At 38.0% G+C, this 25,677-nt stretch overlaps 1 protein-coding gene and 1 non-coding gene across 2 annotated transcripts; both read left to right on the top strand.

Moving 5' to 3' along the window:
* Window positions 1-1,571: 1,571 nt before the first annotated feature.
* LOC130950640 (probable inactive ATP-dependent zinc metalloprotease FTSHI 5, chloroplastic) lies at window positions 1,572-12,866 on the top strand. The gene is made up of 19 exons (XM_057879194.1): window positions 1,572-2,554; window positions 3,029-3,500; window positions 3,628-3,828; window positions 3,918-4,211; window positions 4,303-4,575; window positions 5,118-5,207; window positions 5,330-5,461; window positions 5,836-6,009; window positions 6,470-6,591; window positions 6,708-6,909; window positions 7,765-7,893; window positions 8,558-8,740; window positions 8,876-8,995; window positions 9,894-10,079; window positions 10,247-10,321; window positions 11,042-11,101; window positions 11,176-11,283; window positions 12,045-12,125; window positions 12,471-12,866. The coding sequence occupies exons 1-19, from the start codon at window positions 1,659-1,661 to the stop codon at window positions 12,522-12,524; spliced, it is 3,852 nt and encodes a 1,283-aa protein (XP_057735177.1). The 5' UTR covers window positions 1,572-1,658; the 3' UTR covers window positions 12,525-12,866.
* Window positions 12,867-20,408: 7,542 nt separating this feature from the next.
* Window positions 20,409-20,515, top strand: LOC130952039 (small nucleolar RNA R71). The gene has a single exon (XR_009074220.1). It is a non-coding gene; the product is annotated as a small nucleolar RNA R71 (small nucleolar RNA).
* Window positions 20,516-25,677: the final 5,162 nt, after the last annotated feature.

Genomic DNA, 25,677 nt, shown 5'->3' with positions numbered 1-25,677 from the left:
AGATTAACAACTTTTGTTAGTGTTTGATGCAAAATTAAGAGAAAAGTCGCTTTAATTCACATAGATCAAAGACATCGGTCAAAGTATTTTTTTTTTTGAGTAAATAGCTATTTTGGCACCTGAAAGGTTCAGTTTTGACAGAACGGATCCTAATATTTATTTTTGATAAAATGACTTTCAAAAAATATATTTGGTTTGACAAAATGACCTAAATGTTTGGTCAATGATTCATTTTCTAGTCAACTATTAAATTCTTCATAAAAGTACTATTTATCATTGTCTTCTTCTATAAAATTACTAATATATCCTCTCTCTCATCACCATTACCTATCATCATTTTTCCTATCCTTTATCAATTATACCCCTATTCCAATCCCCCTCTTCCATCACCCTCACCTCCACTTCCACTGCTACAACTACAATCTTCACCTCACTTGCTATTCGTAAGTCTCTCATTGCACACAACACGATAACAATCACACCCCACAAATTCTAAATCAATCTTTCATTTACCATTCACCATTCATAACGTCTCCAATCTTCACACAAGCTGTTATTTTGTCATCCAGAATTAATTGCGCGTAGACATCAGTTGTTTGCGATTCTCTATGCCTGAAACTATGCCATCTACAATTTACCGAGCCTCGAACTCCACCGTCCATGATTCATTCCACCTTAAACTCTGACATCTCTTGTCTCTTCGAGCATCACTACCTTTGTTTGGTCAGCATCACAATTGATTCATCGTTTGTTTTTATATTCTTTTTTTTATATTTTTGTATTTTCTAAAAGTTCAACAATAACTCTAATTTAGAATGAATACTTCTTAGATAGTGCTCATAAAGATGCTGGTGACGCTAGTGGATGAAGACAGTAAAATAGAGTGGTGACAAAAAAATAGAATAGAACAAAAAAATGAGATAAAAGTGATGAAGTAACAATAATACAACAAGTAATGTTGGGTACTGACATAAATAATGACAAAAGAATAAAATTACAGAAAAAACGAGTTGAATAATAATAATAGTGATAATGATGATAATGAGAAAAATAAATTAGTAATTTCTTAAAATTTAATTGTCGACTAGATAAATAAACTATTAATAAAACATTTGAATCACTTTGTGAGATAAAATATATATTTTAAAAATTGTTTTATCAACAACAAATACTGATATTCATTTTGTCAAAAAATAAATTTTTTGAGTACTAAAATAATAATAATTATTTTTTTCTATCAAATTACATTGTCCTGTCCGATAAAAAGGATAGAGTCCGAATTGACATTCACAAATTAATTATTGACTTATTGTTGTGTTTCTGTAATAAGAAAGAACTAAGAGGTGGGCGAATAAAGTCGTAATTTCTGCTCTTGTAAGATCGAAGGTAAAGAATGACATAGCATTTTTTTGTACGAGAGTGAATCCTCTCCAGTAAAAAAAAATTAAATGATATTCAGTGAAAGATCTCATTTTTAATTTTAAAAAATAAGAGATCACACTTTATTCTCTGTTAAAAATAATGGAGAAGATCCATTTCCGTGACTCCCACACTCCACAGTCCACACTCTACCACTACCCTTCTTAGTTCTTAGTTCATAGTTCAATGCCTATGTCTTTCTCTGCCTCCCTCCTTCCTCTCCTTTGACTAAAAATCCAATGGACTCTATAGTCCACCCTCACCCACTCCATTCCCATTCCCTCCGTTCACCATTCCCATTCCAATTCCCAATCCGAAACCAAAAACTCATTCCCAATTTAAACCTTCTCCGGAACAACAACCCCATCTCTATCACGCGCGCTTCCACAACCACACCCAAACACCAAAACCGAAACGACGTCGGAGTAGCCTCACCTCCCAAATGCCTCTTCAAGGAAGCGCTCTTTTGTTTCACCCTCGGAGTTACGGCCCTCGGCGCCTTCTCCACTCCTCCTACGGCAACTGCAATTGCCGTCCCTGCCGTTGTGAAAGATGTCTTTTCCTGGAAGAAGAAAAACGCCGGGAAAGAGAAGGCGAAGAGTGGTCATGAGTACGCTGATTGCACCGAGAAGCTTCTAGAAACGGTTTCGGTTCTTCTGAGGACTGTGGAAGGTGCTAGGAACGGGAACGGGGGAATGGAGGAGGTGGAGGCGGCGATGAAGGCGGTGAATGAGAAGAAGGAGGAGGTGCGTGGGGAGATCAATGACAGGCTGTACCCGCAGTTGAGAGTTCTGAGAAGGCAGAAGGGTGCGTTGGGGAAGCGCGCCGGGCAGATAATCGATGAGATTTTGGCTGCGAAAGGCGAGTATGAAAAATTGAGGAGGAAGGAGAAGAAGAAGGGGTTGGAGGAGGAAGAGAAGTTAACGGTGGAGACGATAGAGAAGAAGGTTGCGGAGTTGGAGGATGAGTACAATGGGATATGGGAGAAAGTTGGGGATTTTGAAGACGCGATTTCAAGGAAGGAGACGGTGGCTTTGAGTTATGGAGTCAGGGAGATTAACTTCATTCAGTGGGAGTGTGAGCAGATGGTGGAGAGGTTTAAGCGAGAAATGAGGCACAAGGAGAAGACCAAAAGGTTTTACTTGAATGCATTTTTTTTAATAACCTGATTGATTGCATTTTGATTAGTTGCATTAATGTATTATTATGTTATGTCTTAGTTAAATTTGGATGTGGTTTTTTTAATCTAGTTTTGTTGGTGGTGAGTCAATGCGGCAGTTTGGGTGAAAATTCACATAAGAGATTTCATTCCTCGTACTCTTCAATATTTTGGATTTAAAACTCGCACTTTTTGTCATTCTTTTGTCTCTGAGTTGCCAGATAGATAGGTAGGAAGTTGAAGTTACCTTTAATTTTGCTTGAATATGTTTTTGAATTAGCCATTCAAAGCTGCAATTAAGGCCATATAATACTTGTGTTATTTTAATCTATTTGACGATGTCAAATTTTCTCAGTTTTGAGTGCAAAGGGTTTCTTTGTTGCACAATATTCTCAGTTTTGAATTAGCCTTTGGAATCATATGTCTTCATGCATAAATTTGTGGTTTCAGTTTGTCTGCAAGTCCAGTTACCAGTCTCTCAAAATTGGACGTTCAAAAGGACTTGGAAACTGCACAGAGAAAACATTTAGAACAAATCATTCTTCCTAGTATTTTGGATGTTGAAGATCTTGGGCCATTCTTTCATCAAGATTCCATTGATTTTGCTCAAAGATTGAAAAGACGTCTTCAAGAATCAAGGGATATGCAAAGAAATTTAGAGGCTCAGATAAGAAAACATATGAAGAAGTTTGGCAAGGAAAATCGCTATATTGTTTCCTCACCAGAAGAAGATGTGATTAAGGGTTTTCCTGATGTTCAGTTAAAGTGGATGTTTGGAAATAAGGAGGTTGTGGTTCCTAAAGCTGTTAGCCTTCATTTGTACCATGGTTGGAAGAAGTGGCGCAAAGAAGCTAAAGCGGATTTAAAACGCAATTTAATGGAAGATGCTGAGTTTGGCAGAAAATATGTGGCTGAAAGACAGGTTCCATTTCGCTTTTAGATGTATTTTTAGTGCTGCATCAACTTTATTATGTTTTAACCATACATATTTTGAGCATAAAGGCTTTTTGGCGCTGCTATGTTCATTTCTCATTACCTGCCCATTGTAGGAAAGGATTCTTTTGGACCGTGATCGAGTAATGTCAAGGGCATGGTACAATGAAGAGAAAAATAGATGGGAAATGCATCCCGTGGCTGTTCCTTATGCTGTCTCCAGAAAGCTAATAGAGCATGCTCGGATTAGGCACGATTGGGGTGCCATGTATGTCGCATTAAAGGGGGAGGAGAAAGAATTTTATGTTGACATAAAGGTTGTAGCCTTATCAATTGTATTTCTTCTTAAGAGACCTGTTTTGTTTTGTTACTCATATGATGGTTAGTGTATACCTTCTTATTTCAGGAGTTTGAAATGCTTTTTGAAGATTTTGGGGGTTTCGATGAGCTGTATATGAAAATGCTTGCCTCTGGTGTTCCAACAGCTGTTCATCTGATGTGGGTTCCTTTCTCAGAGCTGGACTTCCGTCAGCAGTTCCTTCTGATATTTAGGGTGTTTCGCTGGGTTTTTAATGGGCTGTGGAATTCTGAAGTTGTTGTGAAAGCAAGAAATCGGATCTTTACAGAACTTAAGGATATAACTGATGACTTAATGATGGTGATAGGGTTTCCTATTGTGGAGTTTTTAGTCCCTTATCCGGTATCGTTGATCTGAGAACTTCCCATTTGCTAATTAAGTGGTCAGTTTCGAATAACAAGTTGTTGAAACCTCTGTTGTCACTGTATTACAGGTGAGGATGAGATTAGGAATGGCTTGGCCAGAGGAAATATATCAGACAGTTGACGCCACGTGGTACTTGAAATGGCAATCAGAGGCAGAATTCAATTATAAATCCAGATTAACGGATGAACTCACTGGATGGTACTTTTGGTTTTTTGTTAGAGCTGCTGTATTCGGATTTGTTATGTTTCATGTGTTCAAATTTTTGCGGAGAAAAGTCCCACGTCTGTTTGGCTATGGTCCTTTTCGAAGAGATCCAAATATGCAGAAGTTGCGCCGAGTGGTATTGCTTCTTTGTTGCATCTGACACACTATCTTCTAAATTTCTGATTGTTTCCATGTTGTGGGGGATTCCTGCAATCCTGCTATACATTAGCTTGTGTATTACTTGTTTCAATTTTGATGTTTGCATAGTGACATTTTATTATGTTACCCTAGCTTGAGGATAAATTGATTGCTTACAATTTAAGATGAAAGCAATATTGCAGAGGTCACAATCACATAGGAGTCTATTCCAATTTAGTTTTACTGAACTGTTAAGAAAAAATTTTGTTGATTCAAATATGTTGTATTTGATTTAAACCAAGCTTTAAAATTTCCTTATTAAATATACTGAGTTGGTCAGTTTCATTGATAAGAATGTAGGTCTTATATTCTTTAATTATTTATTAAGCAATAACCCATGTTATTGCCCTCCTGGACATAGATTACAACCACTAATGCCATGCCTTCAGCTTCCTTGATTTAGTGTCTGTCAATGAGCATGGTTTCTTGACTAGTAGATTGGAAGCTTATTATTACTCATTATAATAAAATCTTTTGCAGAAGTATTATGTTAACCAAAAATTAAGAAGAATAAAGCAGAAGAGAAAGGATGGTGTTGACCCCATAAAGACAGCTTTTGAACAGATGAAGGTAACCAAGCAACCCCCTGCAGCGCGGCAGGGGTGGCCCTCTCCTTTAAATCTGTTTTGGCAGTATTTAGGATATACTATTCTCGCAGAGGAAAAGTTGTAAGCTTTATGGCTGTTTTGCAGAGGGTGAAGAAACCACCAATACCTTTGAAGAATTTTGCAAGTATTGAGTCTATGAAAGAGGAAATCAATGAAGTTGTGGCATTTTTGCAAAATCCAAGGGCATTTCAAGAAATGGGTGCACGGGCACCTCGGGTATGATATAGCATGAAGATTTTTCAACATTAAAAGGCATCTTCTGTTTTTTTTTTTTTTTTTTTTTTTGTGGCTATCTCTAAATTGTGATATAATCTTTTTCTTATCATGTTTAGATTCTTCCTTGTAGTTTAATGCATAAAGAATTCATTATATATTTGGCCCCGATAAAAAAATATATATTAGAAGATAGGAAAAATTATAAAAAGTGGATAAGGCATCCTCCAAAAAGATCAAAATTAACAACTTTGTTTTGATGAAACTACAGGTATCCTCTTATCAGAGGCATCCTTCTCTGTTTCACATGCAGAATATGATTTGAAAATGCCTGTATCAACTAAGATCAGCTCCTGAGAACTGTTCTCTATATGCAGGGAGTTCTTATTGTAGGCGAGAGGGGTACAGGAAAGACATCTCTAGCACTGGCTATCGCTGCCGAGGCAAGAGTGCCAGTTGTTGAAATTAAGGCCCAACAATTGGAAGCTGGCTTGTGGGTTGGACAAAGTGCATCTAATGTTCGGGAATTGTTTCAGACAGCAAGAGATTTGGTTATCCTCTTAAACCACCTTAATGTTTATTCTCTTTTTCCTTAACTTACACTGTTTTAGAACCTTTGTTTCAGACAGCAAGAGATTTGATTATCCTCTTAAACCATCTTAATGTTTATTCTGATTTTCCTTAACTTACACTGTTTTAGAACCTTTGTTTCTTTGATCAGAATAAAATATTTAGTTCAGAAGAGAGGAGTTGGTAAAAATGTCCAATAATATAAGCTTTGTATGTTCATGTTTCATTTAAATTGGCCACTGATGTATCCTTGGTTTGACTAGTGGTCAAACCATTTGAATTGTGTGCCAGTCCTCGATTTTTTATTCCTTGGTGGTGTTTTTAGACATTGATCTTTCATCTATGCATCCTTTGTAGTACTGTGGTAGTCTGAATCTGTTACTCTATCCAGTCTAGGTTATCTATCTCCTGTTTTACTGATTAGCTTGCAGCTACATGTAGGCTCCTGTAATAATATTTGTGGAGGATTTTGACCTTTTCGCTGGTGTACGTGGCACATTTATTCATACCAAAAATCAGGATCATGAATCTTTCATTAATCAACTGCTTGTGGAACTTGATGGGTAATTTATATCTTTGGGTTCTTTGCTGGCTTACTGACAATGAATATATGCTCATATATCAGCAATGGATCGAGCTATGCGGTTTATCTTATTCTGTTCACTGTTACAATTTGCAGCTTTGAGAAACAAGATGGGGTTGTTTTGATGGCTACTACAAGAAATCTCAAACAAATTGACGAAGCCTTGCAGAGGCCAGGTCGCATGGATAGAATATTTCATCTTCAAAGACCGACTCAAACAGAGAGAGAAAAAATATTATACTTGGCAGCAGAGGAAACCATGGATGATCAGCTTATTGATTATGTAGACTGGAAAAAGGTAAATCCAAACATCACTTTCCCCTTGGAAAATTCAATTACAGAGAACAGGAAAAGTACAAGTAAGAGGATTATAAGATATCTTACAAGAGAAGTTTAGAATGCATGTAGAGTACCCAGTGCCTGGTTTCTGTTTATGTTGGAAATGGTAATGGTACTTAAGCTACCACGAATAAGAACGAAACAGAAGTCATAGATAAAATAAAAATTCTTATATCTTAAAATCCTTGAAACTGCTCCATAGTAGAGGGATAAAGTTAGTTTCCACCAAGTAACCCAGAGGATTTTTGATAAGATAGAACTCATCAAACAATGCAAAAAAATAAGTGACCTTTCTGACGGTGAATTATAGATAACATTTTTGGAGAGTGTGGGGGGCCCAGGAATCGGCAGTTCGTTTGTATTAATTAATAGTTATTGCTATTAAGGACATTTGTCCCAACAAATTTCTTGACCTTAAGATAAGGGAGAGGGAGACTTAAGAAGACTCTAAATGAGGTGGTAAAGAGAAACCTAAGCATAAATCTTACTTCGAACATGATACATGACAGATCGTAGGGCATCGACTAATCCATCTAGCTCATCCCACCCAATGGGAAAAAAAGGCTTTGTTGTTGTTGTTGTGTGTATTTCAAAAAGTGTTGTTAAAATTAAAATAACGTTTTTTTATTATTTAACAATGCTTTCTAAAAAGTGTTGCTAAAAAAAGTGTTACCAAAATGTAAAAAAAAAAGTATGATTTTAATTTTAATAACACTTGCATAGCCACTGTAGCCACCATAAGTATAGGCATACTAGAATCCACCATATATATATGTCCTCCCTACATTTACACTTAAAAGCTCTTTGATTTCAGGTTGCTGAGAAGACAGCTCTTTTACGGCCTATTGAATTAAAACTCGTACCTGTTGCTTTAGAAGGAAGTGCCTTCCGAAGCAAAGTTCTTGACACAGATGAATTGATGAGCTACTGTGGTTTATTTGCAGTAAGAGTTTGCTGATTCTGTACTTATTTTCAGCAATATCAGGAACTCTTTTATATTTAAATTTATGTGTGGGGCTTAATGAGTTAGAGTTAAGCTATAGGAGGTAATCCCTTGCCTTCCATAAAGCAGGATATGATTCTAGCCCCTTTTGTGATCAATTGCAGAGACTTCCCCAAGCAAGTCAACTAATACTTTATTTAACTAGTATGAACTTGGCTTTACTTCTATATTGTTTAAGGTTAGAATAACATAATAATTTAGATTTGTGCTTAGTGACATGCATTGGATTAGAAAAAGAAAAGAACTTAGAGAGGAAAAGGAAGACATTTCTCCTCAAATGCTTTCTGCAGTTAAAGAAATGAATTTGAAGCATGTTTATAATAGTATTAACATCTTTGCATTTCTGTTATTCTTTTCAAGAATTCAAGTTTACTCTCTCTCTTTGTTTGTTTGTTTGTTTTTTTTTTTTTTAAATTATGCAGTTTTAATGAAAAGCAGATTGAACTGTACTTCATACTGCTTAATTTTATTTATTTATATATTTATTTGCCTTGTTAACTTGATACTCATATGGATCTGTTTCTTTTTACAACCACATTTTCTAAATTTTTGTTTGATTTACTTTGTCCAGTAAGAATGAAGTATATTTATTTCCTTTGGTTAGACTTTCAGTTCTGCAATTCCCTCGTTTCTGCGGAAGACTAAAATTGCCAAGATGTTAAGCAAAGCATGGGTGAATCATCTTGGACTGACATTGACAAAGGAGGATCTGCAGAGTGTTGTTGATTTGATGGAACCATATGGTCAGATAAGCAATGGGATAGAGCTTTTGAGTCCCCCACTTGATGTAAGAAACAATGATTTTTGCATAATGCTTGTTATGTATAGTAGCAGCCTATGTTTTCTACTCTTTTGAAGTTAAAATTTAATATCATTATGATGCTAGAGAAAAATAACTAAATGGATTTTCATTATTGTTCAGTGGACGAGGGAAAGCAAATTTCCACATGCTGTCTGGGCAGCTGGCCGTGGTCTTATTGCTCTTTTATTACCAAATTTTGATGAAGCTGACAATTTATGGCTTGAACCACTATCCTGGCAGGTTAGACATATTCGTCCATGCTCTGCTTTATATTGCCTGGAAATATTCTCATTTACATAATACATCTCTGGCAGTAGAAATGTTGCTTCTCTTTCAAGTAGTTCATAGGAGTTTAGGCTGCATTTCGAGACTATCTAGGGACACAAATTTAGAGACATTGGAGGGGAGAAACCTATTTGGAAAAGGAGACATGTATAGAAACAGGCAAAATATTTTTGTCCCAAGACAAGTTTTCTCTCTATTTTTTCTCTGTCTTTATCATCTCATCATTTTTGTATTTTGTTCTGGGACCAGTTACCAAACAACACGATCGAGAACAAAGTCATTGTACCAAATACAAGAACATTAACCGAATGGAGGATATCTTATATTCTGTTGCATTCATTTCTTCTCTTCTTGTAACTTTTTCTTCTATTAAGGAGGCTATTTATTGAATGCAATGCAAGAAAGATAATATTTACGTTGTACTATTAGCCATATCTACTGCTGTTATAGCAGGACTTGTTGGTAATCAACTTTTGCTTCTCTGTGTTACTGTTTCCCTAACTTGGTGAAGAAGATATGGATGAATAACTTTTCTTCAAAAGCATTGCATATATTTGTGAATAAAGTATATAATACAGTATCTCTGCTATTTGCTGTTGCCTGTCTAGCCTCTCATTTGTTTCTAGAAGTGACTAATCTTTTTCAAGTCCTAAGTCAAGTTTGCTGTATGACAATATAATAAAGACTGAAACCCTGATTTTTAACTAAGTGGCTCTATATGGGGATTATAGCTAAGTGCTAACCTGTGTTCTCCAAATTCTGCATGGTAATTGTGTTCTCCAATGGAGGAAATTATAATTTGTTGATCATAGTCACTTGAATAATGATAGATGCTTAATTGTGTGTTGTACAGGGAATCGGATGTACAAAAATCACAAAAGCAAGAAATGAAGGCTCCATTAATGGAAATTCAGAATCAAGATCATATCTTGAAAAGAAACTTGTCTTTTGTTTTGGATCACATGTTGCATCTCAAATGCTACTTCCTTTTGGGGAAGAAAACTTTCTGTCTTCATCTGAGATACAACAGGCGCAAGAGGTTGGTCATATCTGTGGTTGATACATCTGCATGTCTTTCATGTTATAATATCTTTGAAATTGAACATACTGCTTATCATTTTTTTCATTAGAACAGAAAATTTGACCCTTTTTTACGGTTTTTTTTCTTTTATTTATTTATTTATTTTTGAAATTTTTTTACAACAGATTGCTACAAGAATGGTCATTCAGTATGGTTGGGCCCCAGATGACAGTGCTGCAATTTATTACCATAGCAATGCGGTATGCACCTTACATGCATTTTGGCTGTTGTGGTGAATGATCTTTTTCCCTTCAAAATATCTGGTAGGGAGTTGCAGGCATATTCAATATGTTAAGAAGTGGATTTCTTTTCTAGATTAATTTGCTGAATTGCTTATTATAAATAAAGGAGAAAAAACATAAACTCTGAGAAGAACCAGAGAATGTAGAATCTATCAATCTAACATAATGTAGAATGGTTAATTCTTCAATATAAGGCTATGTTTCATGTGCACTTTGTTAATTCTCTGTTTAACTGTTTCAATTATGGATGTTTCATGTGTGACTTGATCATGAACTTTCCCATTGATGCAACATATGAATAAAGGGTTATTTTGATGGAGGAAGAGTTTCATAGTTTACTCTAATGTTGATTGATTTCCTCAAACTCAAATCTATAACCATTAATCTTTGAACCACTGCTTTTCCAGTTCCACAATGAATTGTAGTCTGGGTTTCCAATGCTGGTGTCCTGCATGCTTCTATCACTATCAAGTTTCATCTTTCCCATTTTTTTATTTTTTATTTTTGTAAGCAAAGAAGATTGTAGTGTACTGCTTTTTGATAAACAAAACTATATATTTATATTATGGAGGGAATTATGTCAACTACATAAGAAAGGCAAACATCTATTATGGTTATTATTATTTTCTTTAAATGCTATTATTTTATACGTTTTCTTGTGTCATTTTGGTGACGTAGTCTACTGCACTAAGCATGGGGGATGATCATGAGTATGTGATGGCGGCTAAAGTTGAAAAGGTAGCTGTTTCTTAGTAAAATTCAACTTCTTGTATGAAAAAGCTTCTTACTTGATCTACTTATGATGTTTCTAGATGTTTGATTTGGCATATCTCAAAGCAAGTCAAATGCTACAGAAAAATCGGCAGGTGCTAGAAAAGATTGTAGAGGAGTTACTTGAGTTTGAAATTTTGACTGGAAAGGTAACTGATAATGTGTCTGGAATGCTATATTTAGTATTGTGTACTTTTTTAGGCTATCCTGAAACCTTTGCGCGCATGTTTTTCTGTTGATATCCAAGGAGCATGAGTATGCATCTACCTAATTCTGTTTCCCCATTTATCATATCCATGACAAAGGATATATTGACTGAATCATTACCCCAAATTTTTGTTCATTTCAACCACTTAATATGGTTATGTCTTAGGGAAAGCTGCCAACCCAGAAGCTTAACCTCTTGATCTAGCATTGCTTTTGCAATATCTTATCCTCTCTTTGAATCTATGATTTGGTAATTTTAATTTAATTGCATGTTTGTTAATTCCAATTTGTTTATATTTTTGGGGAATATTAACCAACCTTGCTATTATTTACAATTTTAAGAGGTATTATTGTTTGTTACATCTATGAATTTCAATTATCTGGTTATGCTATTTATATATTTCTTCAATTGTTTTAGTATATAGACTCAGCTGGATCCACTTTTGTGGTTATTCACCTGTTCTCTAAATTTTGCTGGTCTCCTTTTAGCTGGTATTATTTATATATTTATTGTATTGGGAATGGATAAATCAGTAGTATATATTAGATTCTCAAATTAAATTGAAGTGCCTGTTCAGCGAGCTCGATTGCTGATTATCTGATTAAAAGCATATAAGGCATCTGTTTGGCCACATTTATGGTTCATACTTGATCTCTGAAAGTTGTTATTCCCTTGTTCATAACACAAGTTGCTCTCTAGCAGGATTTGGAAAGAATTACCAAGGATAATGGTGGAATCAAAGAGAAAGAACCTTTTTCTCTTTGTGAACTTCAAGCTAGTGAGGTATATGATCATTGTGAAAACTTTGGATCTTCCTATAAGTCTAGCAATTTCAATAGAGTCCCTCGGCTTTTTATATCATTGCCTTGTCACTTACTCTACACGAAACCGATTAATTTTCCCAAGCCTTTTGTGTTTATTAGTTACTTTTGGTTTCTTATGTGTTACCATAGATAGTATGGCATATCAATGTTGAGTTTGCAAAACCACATTGACATTTATCATACAAATATCTTTTAATTTGTCACTGCAAGACGTTGTATCATGTATAATTTATGTTAAAACAACAATACAATTGTATGATACATCTATTATAGATGAACTAACTGTTTCTGTTATTATTTTCAGCCAACATCCCGCGGATTCCTTGAAAGTGGAAACGCATTGGAAGTGCTCTCCTAACATCCTAGATAAAAAAGGGGATACTATCGGTATTGTACAGTCTTAAGTGAGGCCCTAGTTCATTTTTGTTATTTTGTTTGGTTAGGATGTTCATTTGTACTTAGAAGCGTGATTAACTTCCAAATTGATATGGTAAATTATTGTCATGCGTTTGTTCTAGGGATGTCAACCGGCGGGGGATGCCTCCTTGTTCCCCGTGCCGGAACCCTGATTTGCTCCCCATATCTGCCCCCGACCCCACTGTGGGAAATATTTATCCCCATCCTTGTTTCTTGCATTCCCCGTAGGATCCCATACTCCATCTCCCTAATTGATAATTTTATGGAAATTCTAATGAAAATTTTCTTAAAAAATATAAGAAAGTCATAAAACATTGGAACAATATACAAATACATTTTGTCCAAGATTACGAATTAATTAAAATTCGCCATCATCTTGTGTTTCTTCTTGTCCTCCTTCTCGTGCTTCTGGAAAATTTGTTTCAGTTGGTTGACCCTCGTCACCTTGTGGTGGTTATGGTTGGTCATTAATTTCCATACTAGAGTTGCAATTATCAATCATGTACAAAACAATTTTGTAAGAGCGAGAACAACAAATTTTATACAAAAACACTTTGATTCTCATATTTAGATACACAAAAAAAATTCAGCTAACGTAAGATTTAGTTCAAGTTTAGACATGTAACAAAAAATTAGCAAACACCACAATATTAAGTTAAGAAGTAAATAAACAGCAAGCAAACAAACGAACAAACACAAGATTCAATTCAAGCAAACAAAAGACACAGTATCTGTGCTGATTGGAGTGGCTTAAAGAGTAAAAGCTGGGTGAATTTATCTAGTAAGTTCTTTACTAAAGTCTTCTTGCCTCGGAGGTTAACTAAGTTGAGGACTGATATTCAGACATCCAGACAGTTTAAAGGGGAGTCTCTTTATGAAACTTGAGAGAGATATAAGGCTATGACGAAGAAATGCTTTTTGGATATATTTGCGGACTGGGTACAGGTGGGGACTCAACCTTCTTATGAGGCGGAGATTCGACACCAAATAGAGAGGAGAGGTTGGCAATTTCTGTGCAATTTGCATACCGATGTGGGTTAGTTGAAAGTCCAAGAGTTCTACGGTAATGTGTGGATGACCTATAAGGTTCTTGTTCGTGGGGTGAACGAGATGAACTATCAAACTTATGTGAGGGGAAAAGTTGTGGACTTTAATCCAAGAATGGTTAGGGCGGCCCCTCGGCTATTGCCTCCAAATTATGGTTTGGAGACTTATAATAAGAGGATGAGCCGAGACCGGAGGTATGACTAAGTTCTTGCTGACATTTGCCTCCTGGGAGCTCAGTGGAGGTTGAGCTCGGACGGACAGTTGAACCAATTGAGCCAGCATGACCTCAAACTGGTTGCTAGGGGATGGTTGGAGTTCATCCAACGCTCTATTATCCTGACTAGCAACCGTTCGGAGTGCACAATGGATAGAGCTATCATGATCCACTACATCATGATCAGCTATGAGGTGGCGGTGAAGGACATTATTCCACAACAACTCTATAGCATTGCTTCTAACACCAACACACATGCTAAGTTGGCCTTCCCGCATTTTATTTACCAGCTTTGTGAGGCCGCGGAGGTTTGCTTGGATAATGTTTTTTCTATCCTCATTGAGCGACCAATTTTAAGGAAGACTATGGAGCATGTGGTGCACGAAATTGTGATCATCAATGGCGCCATCAACATGGTACGCTCATTGCAATCTCAACTATTTATCACAACTCCGCACAACTAACCAGCAAGTGCACTGGGTCATCCAAGTAATAAACCTTACGCGAGTAAGGGTCGATCCCACGGAGATTGTTGGTATGAAGCAAGCTATGGTCACCTTGTAAATCTTAGTCAGGCAGACTCAAATGGGTATGGGTGATATATGAATAAAACATAAAGATAAAGATAGAGATACTTATGCAATTCATTGGTGAGAGCTTCAGATAAGCGAATGGAGATGCTTGGTCCCTTCCGTCTCTCTGCTTTCTTACTGTCTTCATTCAATCCTTCTTACTCCTTTCCATGGCAAGCTTATGCAAGGGTTTCACCGTTGTCAGTGGCTACCTCCCATCCTCTCAGTGGAAATGTTCAACGCACCCTGTCACGGCACGGCTATCCATCTGTCGGTTCTCAATCAGGCCGGAATAGAATCCAGTGATTCTTTTGCGTCTGTCACTAACGCCCCGCCTTCAGGAGTTTGAAGCACGTCACAGTCATTCAATCATTGAATCCTACTCAGAATACCACAGACAAGGTTAGACCTTCTGGATTCTCTTGAATGCCGCCATCAGTTCTAGCCTATACCACGAAGACTCTGATCTCACGGAATGGCTGGCTCGGTTGTCAGGCGAGCGCTCGGTTGTCAGGCGATCAACCATGCATCGTGTATCAGGAATCCAAGAGATATTCACCCAATCTAAGGTAGAACGGAGGTGGTTGTCAGTCACACGTTTATAGGTGAGAATGATGATGAGTGTCACGGATCATCACATTCATCAAGTTGAAGAACAAGTGATATCTTGGAACAAGAACAAGCGGAATTGAATAGAAGAACAATAGTAATTGCATTAATACTCGAGGTACAGCAGAGCTCCACACCTTAATCTATGGTGTGTAGAAACTCCACCGTTGAAAATACATAAGAATAAGGTCTAGGCATGGCCGTGAGGCCAGCCTCCCAAAGAGGGTTCAATCATCAAAACATGATCAAAAGATGAAAATACAATAGTAAAAGGTCCTACTTATAGAAAACTAGTAGCCTAAGGTTTACAAGGATGAGTAAATGACATAGAAATCCACTTCCGGGCCCACTTGGTGTGTGCTTGGGCTGAGCAATGAAGCATTTTCGTGTAGAGACTCTTCTTGGAGTTAAACGCCAGCTTTTATGCCAGTTTGGGCGTTTAACTCCCATTTTGGTGCCAGTTCCGGCGTTTAACGCTGGAAATTCTGAAGGTGACTTTGAACGCCGGTTTGGGCCATCAAATCTTGGGCAAAGTATGAACTATCATATATTGCTGGAAAGCCCAGGATGTCTACTTTCCAACGCCGTTGAGAGCGCGCCAATTGGGCTTCTGTAGCTCCAGAAAATCCACTTCGAGTGCAGGGAGGTCAGAATCCAACAGCATCTGCAGTCCTTTTCAGTCTCTGATTCAGATTTTTGCTCAGGTCCCTCAATTTCAGCCAGAAAATACCTGAAATCATAGAAAAACACACAAACTCATAGTAAAGTCCAGAAAAGTAAATTTTAACTAAAAACTAATAAAAATATACTAAAAACAATGCCAAAAAGCGTACAAATTATCCGCTCATCACAACACCAAACTTAAATTGTTGCTTGTCCTCAAGCAACTGAAAATCAAATAGGTTAAAAAGAAGAGAATATACAATGAATTCCAAAAACATCTATGAAGATCAGTATTAATTAGATGAGCGGGGCTTTTAGCTTTTTGCCTCTGAATAGTTTTGGCATCTCACTCTATCCTTTGAAATTTAGAATGATTGGCTTCTTTAGGAACTCAGAATCCAGATAGTGTCATTGATTCTCCTAGTTAAGTATGATGATTCTTGAACATAGCTACTTATTGAGTTTTGGCTGTGGCCCAAAGCACTCTGTCTTCCAGTATTACCACCGGATACATACATGCCACAGACACATAATTGGGTGAACCTTTTCAGATTGTGACTCAGCTTTGCTAGAGTCCCCAACTAGAGGTGTCCAGGGTTCTTAAGCACACTCTTTTTGCCTTGGATCACAACTTTATTTCTCTTTTTTTTTTCGTTTTCTCTTTCTCTTTTTTTTTTTTTTTTTTTTTTTGTATTCACTGCTTTTTCTTGCTTCAAGAATCATTTTTAATGATTTTTCAGATCTTCGGTAACATGTCTCCTTTTTCATCATTCTTTCAAGAGCCAACATTCATGAACCACAAATTCAAAAGACATATGCACTGTTTAAGCATACATTCAGAAAACAAAAATATTGCCACCACATCAAAATAATCAAACTGTTATAAAATTCAAAATTCATGCAATTCTTTTTTTTTTTTCAATTAAGAACATTTTTTTTATTCAAGAGAGGTGATGGATTCATAGGACATTCATAACTTTAAGGCATAGACACTAAGACACTAATGATCATAAGACACAAACATAGATAAACATAAGCACTGAAATTCGAAAAAAACAGGAAAATAAAGAACAAGGAGATTAAAGAACGGGTCCACCTTAGTGATGGCGGCTTGTTCTTCCTCTTGAAGGTCTTATGGAGTGCTTGAGCTCCTCAATGTCTCTTCCTTGTCTTTGTTGCTCCTCTCTCATGATTCTTTGATCTTCTCTAATTTCATAGAGGAGAATGGAATGTTCTTGGTGCTCCACCCTTAGTTGTCCCATGTTGGAACTCAATTCTCCTAGGGAGGTGTTTAGTTGCTCCCAATAGTTTTGTGGAGGAAAGTGCATCCCTTGAGGCATCTCAGGGATCTCATGATGAGAGGGGTCTCTTGTTTGCTCCATCCTTTTCTTAGTGATGGGCTTGTCCTCATCAATGAGGATGTCTCCTTCTATGTCAACTCCTACTGAATAACAGAGGTGACAAATGAGATGAGGAAAGGCTAACCTTGCCAAGGTAGAGGACTTGACCGCCACCTTATAGAGTTCTTGGGCTATGACCTCATGAACTTCTACTTCTTCTCCAAACATGATGCTATGGATCATGATGGCTCGGTCTAGAGTAGCTTCGGACCGGTTGCTAGTGGGAATGATTGAGCGTTGGATAAACTCCAACCATCCTCTAGCCACGGGCTTGAGGTCATGCCTTCTTAGTTGAACCGGCTTTCCTCTTGAATCTCTCTTCCATTGGGCGCCCTCTTCATAAATGTCAGTGAGGACTTGGTCCAACCTTTGATCAAAGTTGACCCTTCTTGTGTAAGGATGTTCATCTCCTTGCATCATGGGCAAGTTGAATGCCAACCTCACATTTTCTGAACTAAAATCTAAGTATTTTCCCCGAACCATAGTAAGCCAATTCTTTGGATCCGGGTTCACACTTTGATCATGGTTCTTGGTGATCCATGCATTGGCATAGAACTCTTGAACCATTAAGATTCCGACTTGTTGAATGGGGTTGGTAAGAACTTCCCAACCTCTTCTTCGGATCTCATGTCGGATCTCTGGATATTCACCCTTTTTGAGTGAAAAGGGGACCTCGGGGATCACCTTCTTCAAGGCCACAACTTCATAGAAGTGGTGTTGATGCACCCTTGAGATGAATCTCTCCATCTCCCATGACTCGGAGGTGGAAGCTTTTGCCTTCCCTTTCCTCTTTCTAGAGGTTTCTCCGGCCTTGGATGACATAAATGGTTATGGAAAAACAAAAAGCAATGCTTTTTCCACACCAAACTTAAAAGGTTTGCTCGTCCTCGAGCAAAAGAAGAAAGAATAGAGGAGAAGAAGAAGAAATGAGGAAGAAGGGAATGGCTTTGTGTTCGGCCAAAGAGGGGGAGAAGTGGTGTTTAGGTTGTGTGAAAATGAAGGGGTGAAGAAGGGTTTATATAGGAGAGGGGGGCTCATGGTTCGGTCATGTATGGGTGGGTTTGGGAGGGAAAGTGGTTTGAATTTGAAGGGTGAGGTAGGTGGGGTTTTGTGAAGGATGGATGTAAGTGGTGAAGAGAAGATGGGATTTGATAGGTGAAGGGTTTTTGGGGAAGAGGTATTGAGGTGATTGGTGAATGGGTGAAGAAGAGAGAGAGTGGTGGGGTTGGTGGGAATCCTGTGGGGTCCACAGATCCTGAGGTGTCAAGGAAAAGTCATCCCTGCACCAAATGGCATGCAAAGATGCGTTTTTAGCCAATTCTGGCGTTAAACGCCGGGCTGGTGCCCATTTCTGGCGTTTAACGCTAGGTTCTTGCCCTTTCCTGGCGTTTAACGCCAGTCTGGTGCCCCTTTCTGGCGTTAAACGCCCAGAATGGTGCCAGACTTGGCGTTAAACGCCCATCTGCTAGCCTTACTAGCGTTTAAACGCCAGTAGGTTCTTCCTCCAGGGTGTGCTATTTTTCTTCCTGTTTTTCATTCTGTTTTTGCTTTTTCAATTGATTTTGTGACTTCTCATGATCATCAACCTACAGAAAACATAAAATAACAAAGAAAAATATATAAAATATAATATTGGGTTGCCTCCCAACAAGCGCTTCTTTAGTGTCAGTAGCTTGACAGAGGTCTCTTATGGAGCCTCACAAATGCTCAGAGCAATGTTGGAACCTCCCAACACCAAACTTAGAGTTTGACTGTGGGGACTCTGTTTGACTCTGATTTGAGAGAAGCTCTTCATGCTTCCTCTCCATGGTGACAGAGGGATATCCTTGAGCCTTAAACACAAAGGATTCTTCATTCACTTGAATGATCAGTTCACCTCCATCAACATCAATCACAGCCTTTGCTGTGGCTAGGAAGGGTCTGCCAAGGATGATGGATTCATCCATGCACTTCCCAGTCTCTAGGACTATGAAATCAGCAGGGATGTAATGGTCTTCAATCTTCACCAAAACATCCTCTACAAGTCCATAAGCTTGTTTTCTTGAATTGTCTGCCATCTCTAGTGAGATTCTTGCAGCTTGCACCTCAAAGATCCCTAGCTTCTCCATTACAGAGAGAGGCATGAGGTTTACACTTGACCCTAGGTCACATAGAGCCTTCTTGAAGGTCATGGTGCCTATGGTACAAGGTATTGAAAACTTCCCAGGATCTTGTCTCTTTTGAGGTAATTTCTGCCTAGACAAGTCATCCAATTCTTTGGTGAGCAAAGGGGGTTCATCCTCCCAAGTCTCATTTCCAAATAACTTGTCATTTAGCTTCATGATTACTGCAAGGTATTTAGCAACTTGCTCTTCAGTGACATACTCATCCTCTTCAGAGGAAGGATACTCATCAGAGCTCATGAAAGGCAGAAGTAAGTCCAATGGAATCTCTATGGTCTCATTTTGAGCCTCAGATTCCCATGGTTCCTCATTAGGGAACTCATTGGAGGTCAGTGCACGCCCATTGAGGTCTTCCTCAGTGGCGTTCACTTCCTCTCCTTCCTCTCCAAATTCGGCCATGTTGATGGCCTTGCACTCTCCTTTTGGATTTTCTTCTGTATTGTTTGGGAGAGTACTAGGAGGGAGTTCAATAACTTTCTTGCTCAGCTGTCCCACTTGTGCCTCCAAATTCCTAATGGAGGACCTTGTTTCAGTCATGAAACTTTGAGTGGTTTTGATTAGATCAGAGACCATAGTTGCTAAGTCAGAGGAGTTCTGCTTAGAATTCTCTGTCTGTTGCTGAGAAGATGATGGAAAAGGCTTGCCATTGCTAAACCTGTTTCTTCCACCATTATTGTTGTTGAAACCTTGTTGAGGTCTCTGTTGATCCTTCCATGAGAAATTTGGATGATTTCTCCATGAAGAATTATAGGTGTTTCCATAGGGTTCTCCTAGGTAATTCACCTCTTCCATTGAAGGGTTCTCAGGATCATAAGCTTCTTCTTTAGATGAAGCATCCTTAGTACTGCTTGGTGCATTTTGCATTCCAGACAGACTTTGAGAAATCAAATTGACTTGTTGAGTCAATATCTTGTTCTGAGCCAGAATGGCATTCAGAGTATCAATCTCAAGAACTCCTTTCTTCTGATTTGTCCCATTGTTCACAGGATTCCTTTCAGAAGTGTACATGAATTGGTTATTTGCAACCATTTCAATTAGTTCTTGAGCTTCTGTAGGCGTCTTCTTTAGATGAAGAGATCCTCCAGCAGAGCTATCCAAAGACATCTTGGATAGTTCAGAGAGACCATCATAGAAAATACCTATGATGCTCCATTCAGAAAGCATGTCAGAAGGACATTTTCTGATCAATTGTTTGTATCTTTCCCAAGCTTCATAGAGGGATTCTCCATCCTTCTGTCTGAAGGTTGGACTTCCACTCTAAGCTTACTCAATTTTTGAGGTGAAAAGAACTTTGCCAAGAAGGCATTGACTAGCTTTTCCCATGAGTCCAGGCTTTCTTTAGGTTGTGAGTCCAACCATGTCCTAGCTCTGTCTCTTACAGCAAAAGGGAATAGCATAAGTCTGTAGACCTCAGGGTCAACCCCATTAGTCTTGACAGTGTCACAGATTTGCAAGAATTCAGCTAAGAACTGATGAGGATCTTCCAATGGAAGTCCATGGAACTTGTAATTCTGTTGCATTAGAGAAACTAATTGAGGCTTAAGCTCAAAGTTGTTTGCTCCAATGGCAGGGATAGAGATGCTTCTCCCATAGAAGTCGGGAGTAGGTGCAGTAAAGTCACCCAGCACCTTCCTTGCATTGTTTGCATTGTTGTTGTTTTGGCTGCCATGTCTTCTTGTTTGAAGATTTCTGTTAGGTCCTCTACAGAGAGTTGTGCCTTAGCTTCTCTTAGCTTTTGCTTCAAGGTCCTTTCAGGTTCAGGGTCAGCTTCAACAAGAATGCCTTTGTCTTTGTTCCTGCTCATATGAAAGAGAAGAGAACAAGAAAATATGGAATCCTCTATGTCACGGTATAGAGATTCCTTGAGGTGTCAGAGAAAAAGAAAATTAGAAGGAAGAGGTAGAAGAATTCGAACTTAGTCAGATAGAGTTCGAATTGTGCATTGAGGAGGAGTGGTACTCCATAAATAGAAGGATGTGAGAAGAGAGGAAGAAATTTTTGAAAATTAAGTGAGAGATTTTAAAAACATTTTGAAAAATAGTAATTGATTTTCGAAAACTAAGATTGGAAAAAAAAATCAAGTGATTTTTGAAAAAGATTTTGAAATTAGAATTTAAAAAGATATGATTGAAAACTATTTTGAAAAAGATGTGATTAAAAAGATATGATTGAAAAGTTATGGTTTTAAAAAGATATGATTGAAAAGATATGATTTGAAAATAATTTTAAAAAGATTTGATTTTAAAAATTAATGACTTGGCTAACAAGAAAAGATATGATTCAAACTTTAAACCTTTCTCAACAGAAAAAGCAACATACTTGAAATGTTGAATCAAATCATTAATTGATAGCAAGTATTTTTGAAAAAGGAAAGAAATTAATTTTGAAAAAGATTTGATTGAAAAGATATGATTTGAAAAAGATTTGATTTTGAAAAACTTTGAAAACTTGAAAAAAAAAATTGATTTGAAAAGAAAATCCTCCCTCTTGTGCCATCCTGGCGTTAAACGCCCAGAATGGTGCACATTCTGGCGTTTAACGCCCAATGCACTACCTTTTTGGGCGTTAAACGCCCAACCAGGTACCCTGGCTGGCGTTTAAACGCCAGTCTGTCCTTCTTCACTGGGCGTTTTGAACGCCCAGCTTTTTCTGTGTAATTCCTCTGCTGAATGTTCTGAATCTTCAGTTCCCTGTACTATTGACTTGAAAATAGAACCAAGATCAAATAAACAATGCATGAAAGACACCAAACTTAAAATTAGACACTAGACTCAAACAAGAAACATAAAATATTTTTGGTTTTTTTATGATTTTTAAATTTTTTTTTTTAGGATTTTTCGAAAATTATATGGAAATAGAAAATAAAGGTTTTAGAATTCTTAATTTGGATTCCAAGAATCATTGCAATGCTAGTCTAAGACTCCGGTCCAGGAATTAGACATGGCTTCACAGCCAGCCAAGCTTTCAAAGAAAGCTTCGGTCCAAAACACTAGACATGGCCAATGGCCAGCCAAGCCTTAGCAGATCATTGCTCCAATAGCAAGATTGATAGAAATCAACAAGCTCTTGTGATGATCAGTTGAAACCTCGGTCCAATAAGATTAGACATGGCTTCTCAGCCAGCCAGATTTCAACAGATCATCATGAAACTCTAGAACTCATTCTTAAGAATTCTGAAAAATACCTAATCTAAGCAACAAGATGAACCATCAGTTGTCCATACACGAAACAATCCCCGGCAACGGCGCCATAAACTTGGTGCACGAAATTGTGATCATCAATGGCGCCATCAACATGGTACGCTCATTGCAATCTCAACTCTTTATCACAACTCCGCACAACTAACCAGCAAGTGCACTGGGTCGTCCAAGTAATAAACCTTACGCGAGTAAGGGTCGATCCCATGGAGATTGTTGGTATGAAGCAAGCTATGGTCACCTTGTAAATCTTAGTCAGGCAGACTCAAATGGGCATGGGTGATATATGAATAAAACATAAAGATAAAGATAGAGATACTTATGCAATTCATTGGTGAGAGCTTCAGATAAGCGAATGGAGATGCTTGGTCCCTTCCGTCTCTCTGCTTCCTATGTCTTCATTCAATCCTTCTTACTCCTTTCCATGGCAAGCTTATGCAAGGGTTTCACCGTTGTCAGTGGCTACCTCCCATCCTCTCAGTGGAAATGTTCAACGCACCCTGTCACGGCACGGCTATCCATCTGTCGGTTCCAATCAGGCCGGAATAGAATCCAGTGATTCTTTTGCGTCTCATAACGCCCCGCCTTCAGGAGTTTGAAGCACGTCACAGTCATTCAATCTTAAATCCTACTCAGAATACCACAGACAAGGTTAGACCTTCCGGATTCTCTTGAATGCCGCCATCAGTTCTAGCCTATACCACGAAGACTCTGATCTCACGGAATGGCTGGCTCGGTTGTCAGGCGAGCGCTCGGTGTCAGGCGATCACCATGCATCGTGTATCAGGAATCCAAGAGATGGTTCACCCAATCTAAGGTAGAACGGAGGTGGTTGTCAGTCAAACGTTCATAGGTGAGAATGATGATGAGTGTCACGGATCACATTCATCAAGTTGAAGAACAAGTGATATCTTGGAACAAGAACAAGCGGAATTGAATAGAAGAACAATAGTAATTGCATTAATACTCGAGGTACAGCAGAGCTCCACACCTTAATCTATGGTGTGTAGAAACTCCACCGTTGAAAATACATAAGAATAAGGTCTAGGCATGGCCGTGAGGCCAGCCTCCCAAAGAGGGTTCAATCATCAAAACGACATAGAAATCCACTTCCGGGCCACTTGGTGTGTGCTTGGGCTGAGCAATGAGCATTTTCGTGTAGAGACTCTTCTTGGAGTTAAACGCCAGCTTTTATGCCAGTTTGGGCGTTTAACTCCCATTTTGGTGCCAGTTCCGGCGTTTAACGCTGGAAATTCTGAAGGTGACTTTGAACGCCGGTTTGGGCCATCAAATCTTGGGCAAAGTATGGACTATCATATATTGCTGGAAAGCCCAGGATGTCTACTTTCCAACGCCGTTGAGAGCGCGCCAATTCGGCTTCTGTAGCTCCAGAAAATCCACTTCGAGTGCAGGGAGGTCAGAATCCAACAGCATCTGCAGTCCTTTTCAGTCTCTGAATATTTTTGCTCAGGTCCCTCAATTTCAGCCAAAAATACCTGAAATCACAGAAAAACACACAAACTCATAGTAAAGTCCAGAAAAGTGAATTTTAACTAAAAACTAATAAAAATATACTAAAAACTAACTAGATCATACTAAAAACATACTAAAAACAATGCCAAAAAGCGTACAAATTATCCGCTCATCAGCATGCAAGATAGTATGCAAGGGTCCCAAAGGGAGGATAAGCAGAAGAAGAAGCTCAACAAATTCCTCCACCCTCTTTCGCGCCTCAAGAGCACTACTTTAAACCTCAGGAGTACTGGCAGCAACTAACATTTTCATTTGAGCAGATGAGAGTCATTTAGGATAGGCACGACGTCCTCCTCCATCAAATTTTGACTGAGCAAGAGAGTTAGCACCACGAGCTTCGCTAAGTGAGGCAAGACATAGGGCGTCTGTGAGGACCATATAGAGCATAGCCTGAGGAGGGAGATGGCCACCGTAATGACTGAGGTGGTTGAGTTCTTTTCATTCTATTTTCCTTTCCATTTTCTTATGTTATTTTTCTGTTTTCTGTTTTTCAGTATTTATTGTTAATGCATGGCTCTTAGTTCTATTTTCCTCTAGTTTTTAGTTTATGTTTTTAATTTTTAATGATCTTGTGTGCTACCCTCAAGAAGCATTTAAAAAGAAAAAACAAAAGAAAGAAGTGGTATTTAATGTTAGGAAGTTCAGTTTATTTTACTATTGTCTTATTACATTGTATGTGGTGGTATATATATGTTTGTGACTGTGATTGCAATAAGAAAATAATAGGTGAAGTTTGATGTGTGGAAAACGATCTAACACAAAATTCACCGGCAAGTGTACCGGGTTGCATCAAGTAATAAAACTCACGGGAGTGAGGTCGATCCCACAAGGATTGAAGGATTGAGCAATTTTAGTTTAGTGGTTGATTTAGTCAAGCGAATCAAGTATTGGTTGAGTGATTTTGTATCCAACAGTAAGTAAATGACAGAAAATGTAAAGGGGGAGGGAAGAATTGCAGAAATTAAAGAGAATTGAAAGTAAAGGTGCTGAATCTTAAAGGACAAGAAATTAAATGACCGAAACTTAAAGTGCAAGAAATATAAATTGCAGTAACTTAAAGTGCAAGAAATATAAATTGCTTGAATGGAAAAGGGATTTGAGGACTGGGAATTCAGAATTTAAGCAAGGAAAATTTAATTGTAGCAATTAATAAAGCAGAAGATTGAATTGGAAGTAACTGGAATTCAAACAGGAAGTGAGAATGTAATTGCAGCAGTGGTTCAACAGAAGAACCAAAAAGAAAATTGGGTCTCAGGACTCCAGAGACTAGATAGCAAAGTCTAGATCTCAATTGCCTTCCCAGATCCAAGTTCAAAATTAAAGAGATCTTGAATGGAGATTGAGACAGAAATTCCTCAATTCTTCACACCCAAGCCTCAAACAAGAAAAGTAAAGAGTGCTCAAGCAAGAACGAGGAAGAAGAGAGATCAATTCTCCTTCCCAATTCTCTAAGATCTCAGTTCAAAGCTCTCAATGAAGTCTCCGAATGTAAAAATTCAAAAATAAAAAAGAAGGTCCTAATTACATCAAACTATCTCCTATTTATACACTTTCTATTCTTGGATTTTGGAATTTGGATGGGCTTTTAATTTGGTGAAGAAAAATTAAAGGATTTTTAATCCAATTTTCAGCCCACAAGAAGTAGCTCCAGGAGGCTGATCCTGCCCTTGTGGAGGTCATCAACTACTCCTATTTAT

This window comes from Arachis stenosperma, chromosome 9, assembly GCF_014773155.1.
Source record: "Arachis stenosperma cultivar V10309 chromosome 9, arast.V10309.gnm1.PFL2, whole genome shotgun sequence".
In the NCBI taxonomy this organism is placed as follows: Eukaryota; Viridiplantae; Streptophyta; class Magnoliopsida; order Fabales; family Fabaceae; genus Arachis; species Arachis stenosperma.
Note: the sequence above shows the minus strand (reverse complement) of the source record. Positions and strands in the feature narration are given on the sequence as shown.

Bases quoted from the DNA above. Each gene is read 5' to 3' on its own strand.
- LOC130950640 (XM_057879194.1), top strand. From the start codon at position 1,659: ATGGACTCTATAGTCCACCCTCACCCACTCCATTCCCATTCCCTCCGT. The intron at 6,010-6,469 runs GTTATCCTCTTA...AGCTACATGTAG, and splicing joins TTCAGACAGCAAGAGATTTG to GCTCCTGTAATAATATTTGT. The intron at 11,284-12,044 runs GTAACTGATAAT...GCTCTCTAGCAG, and splicing joins TTGAAATTTTGACTGGAAAG to GATTTGGAAAGAATTACCAA.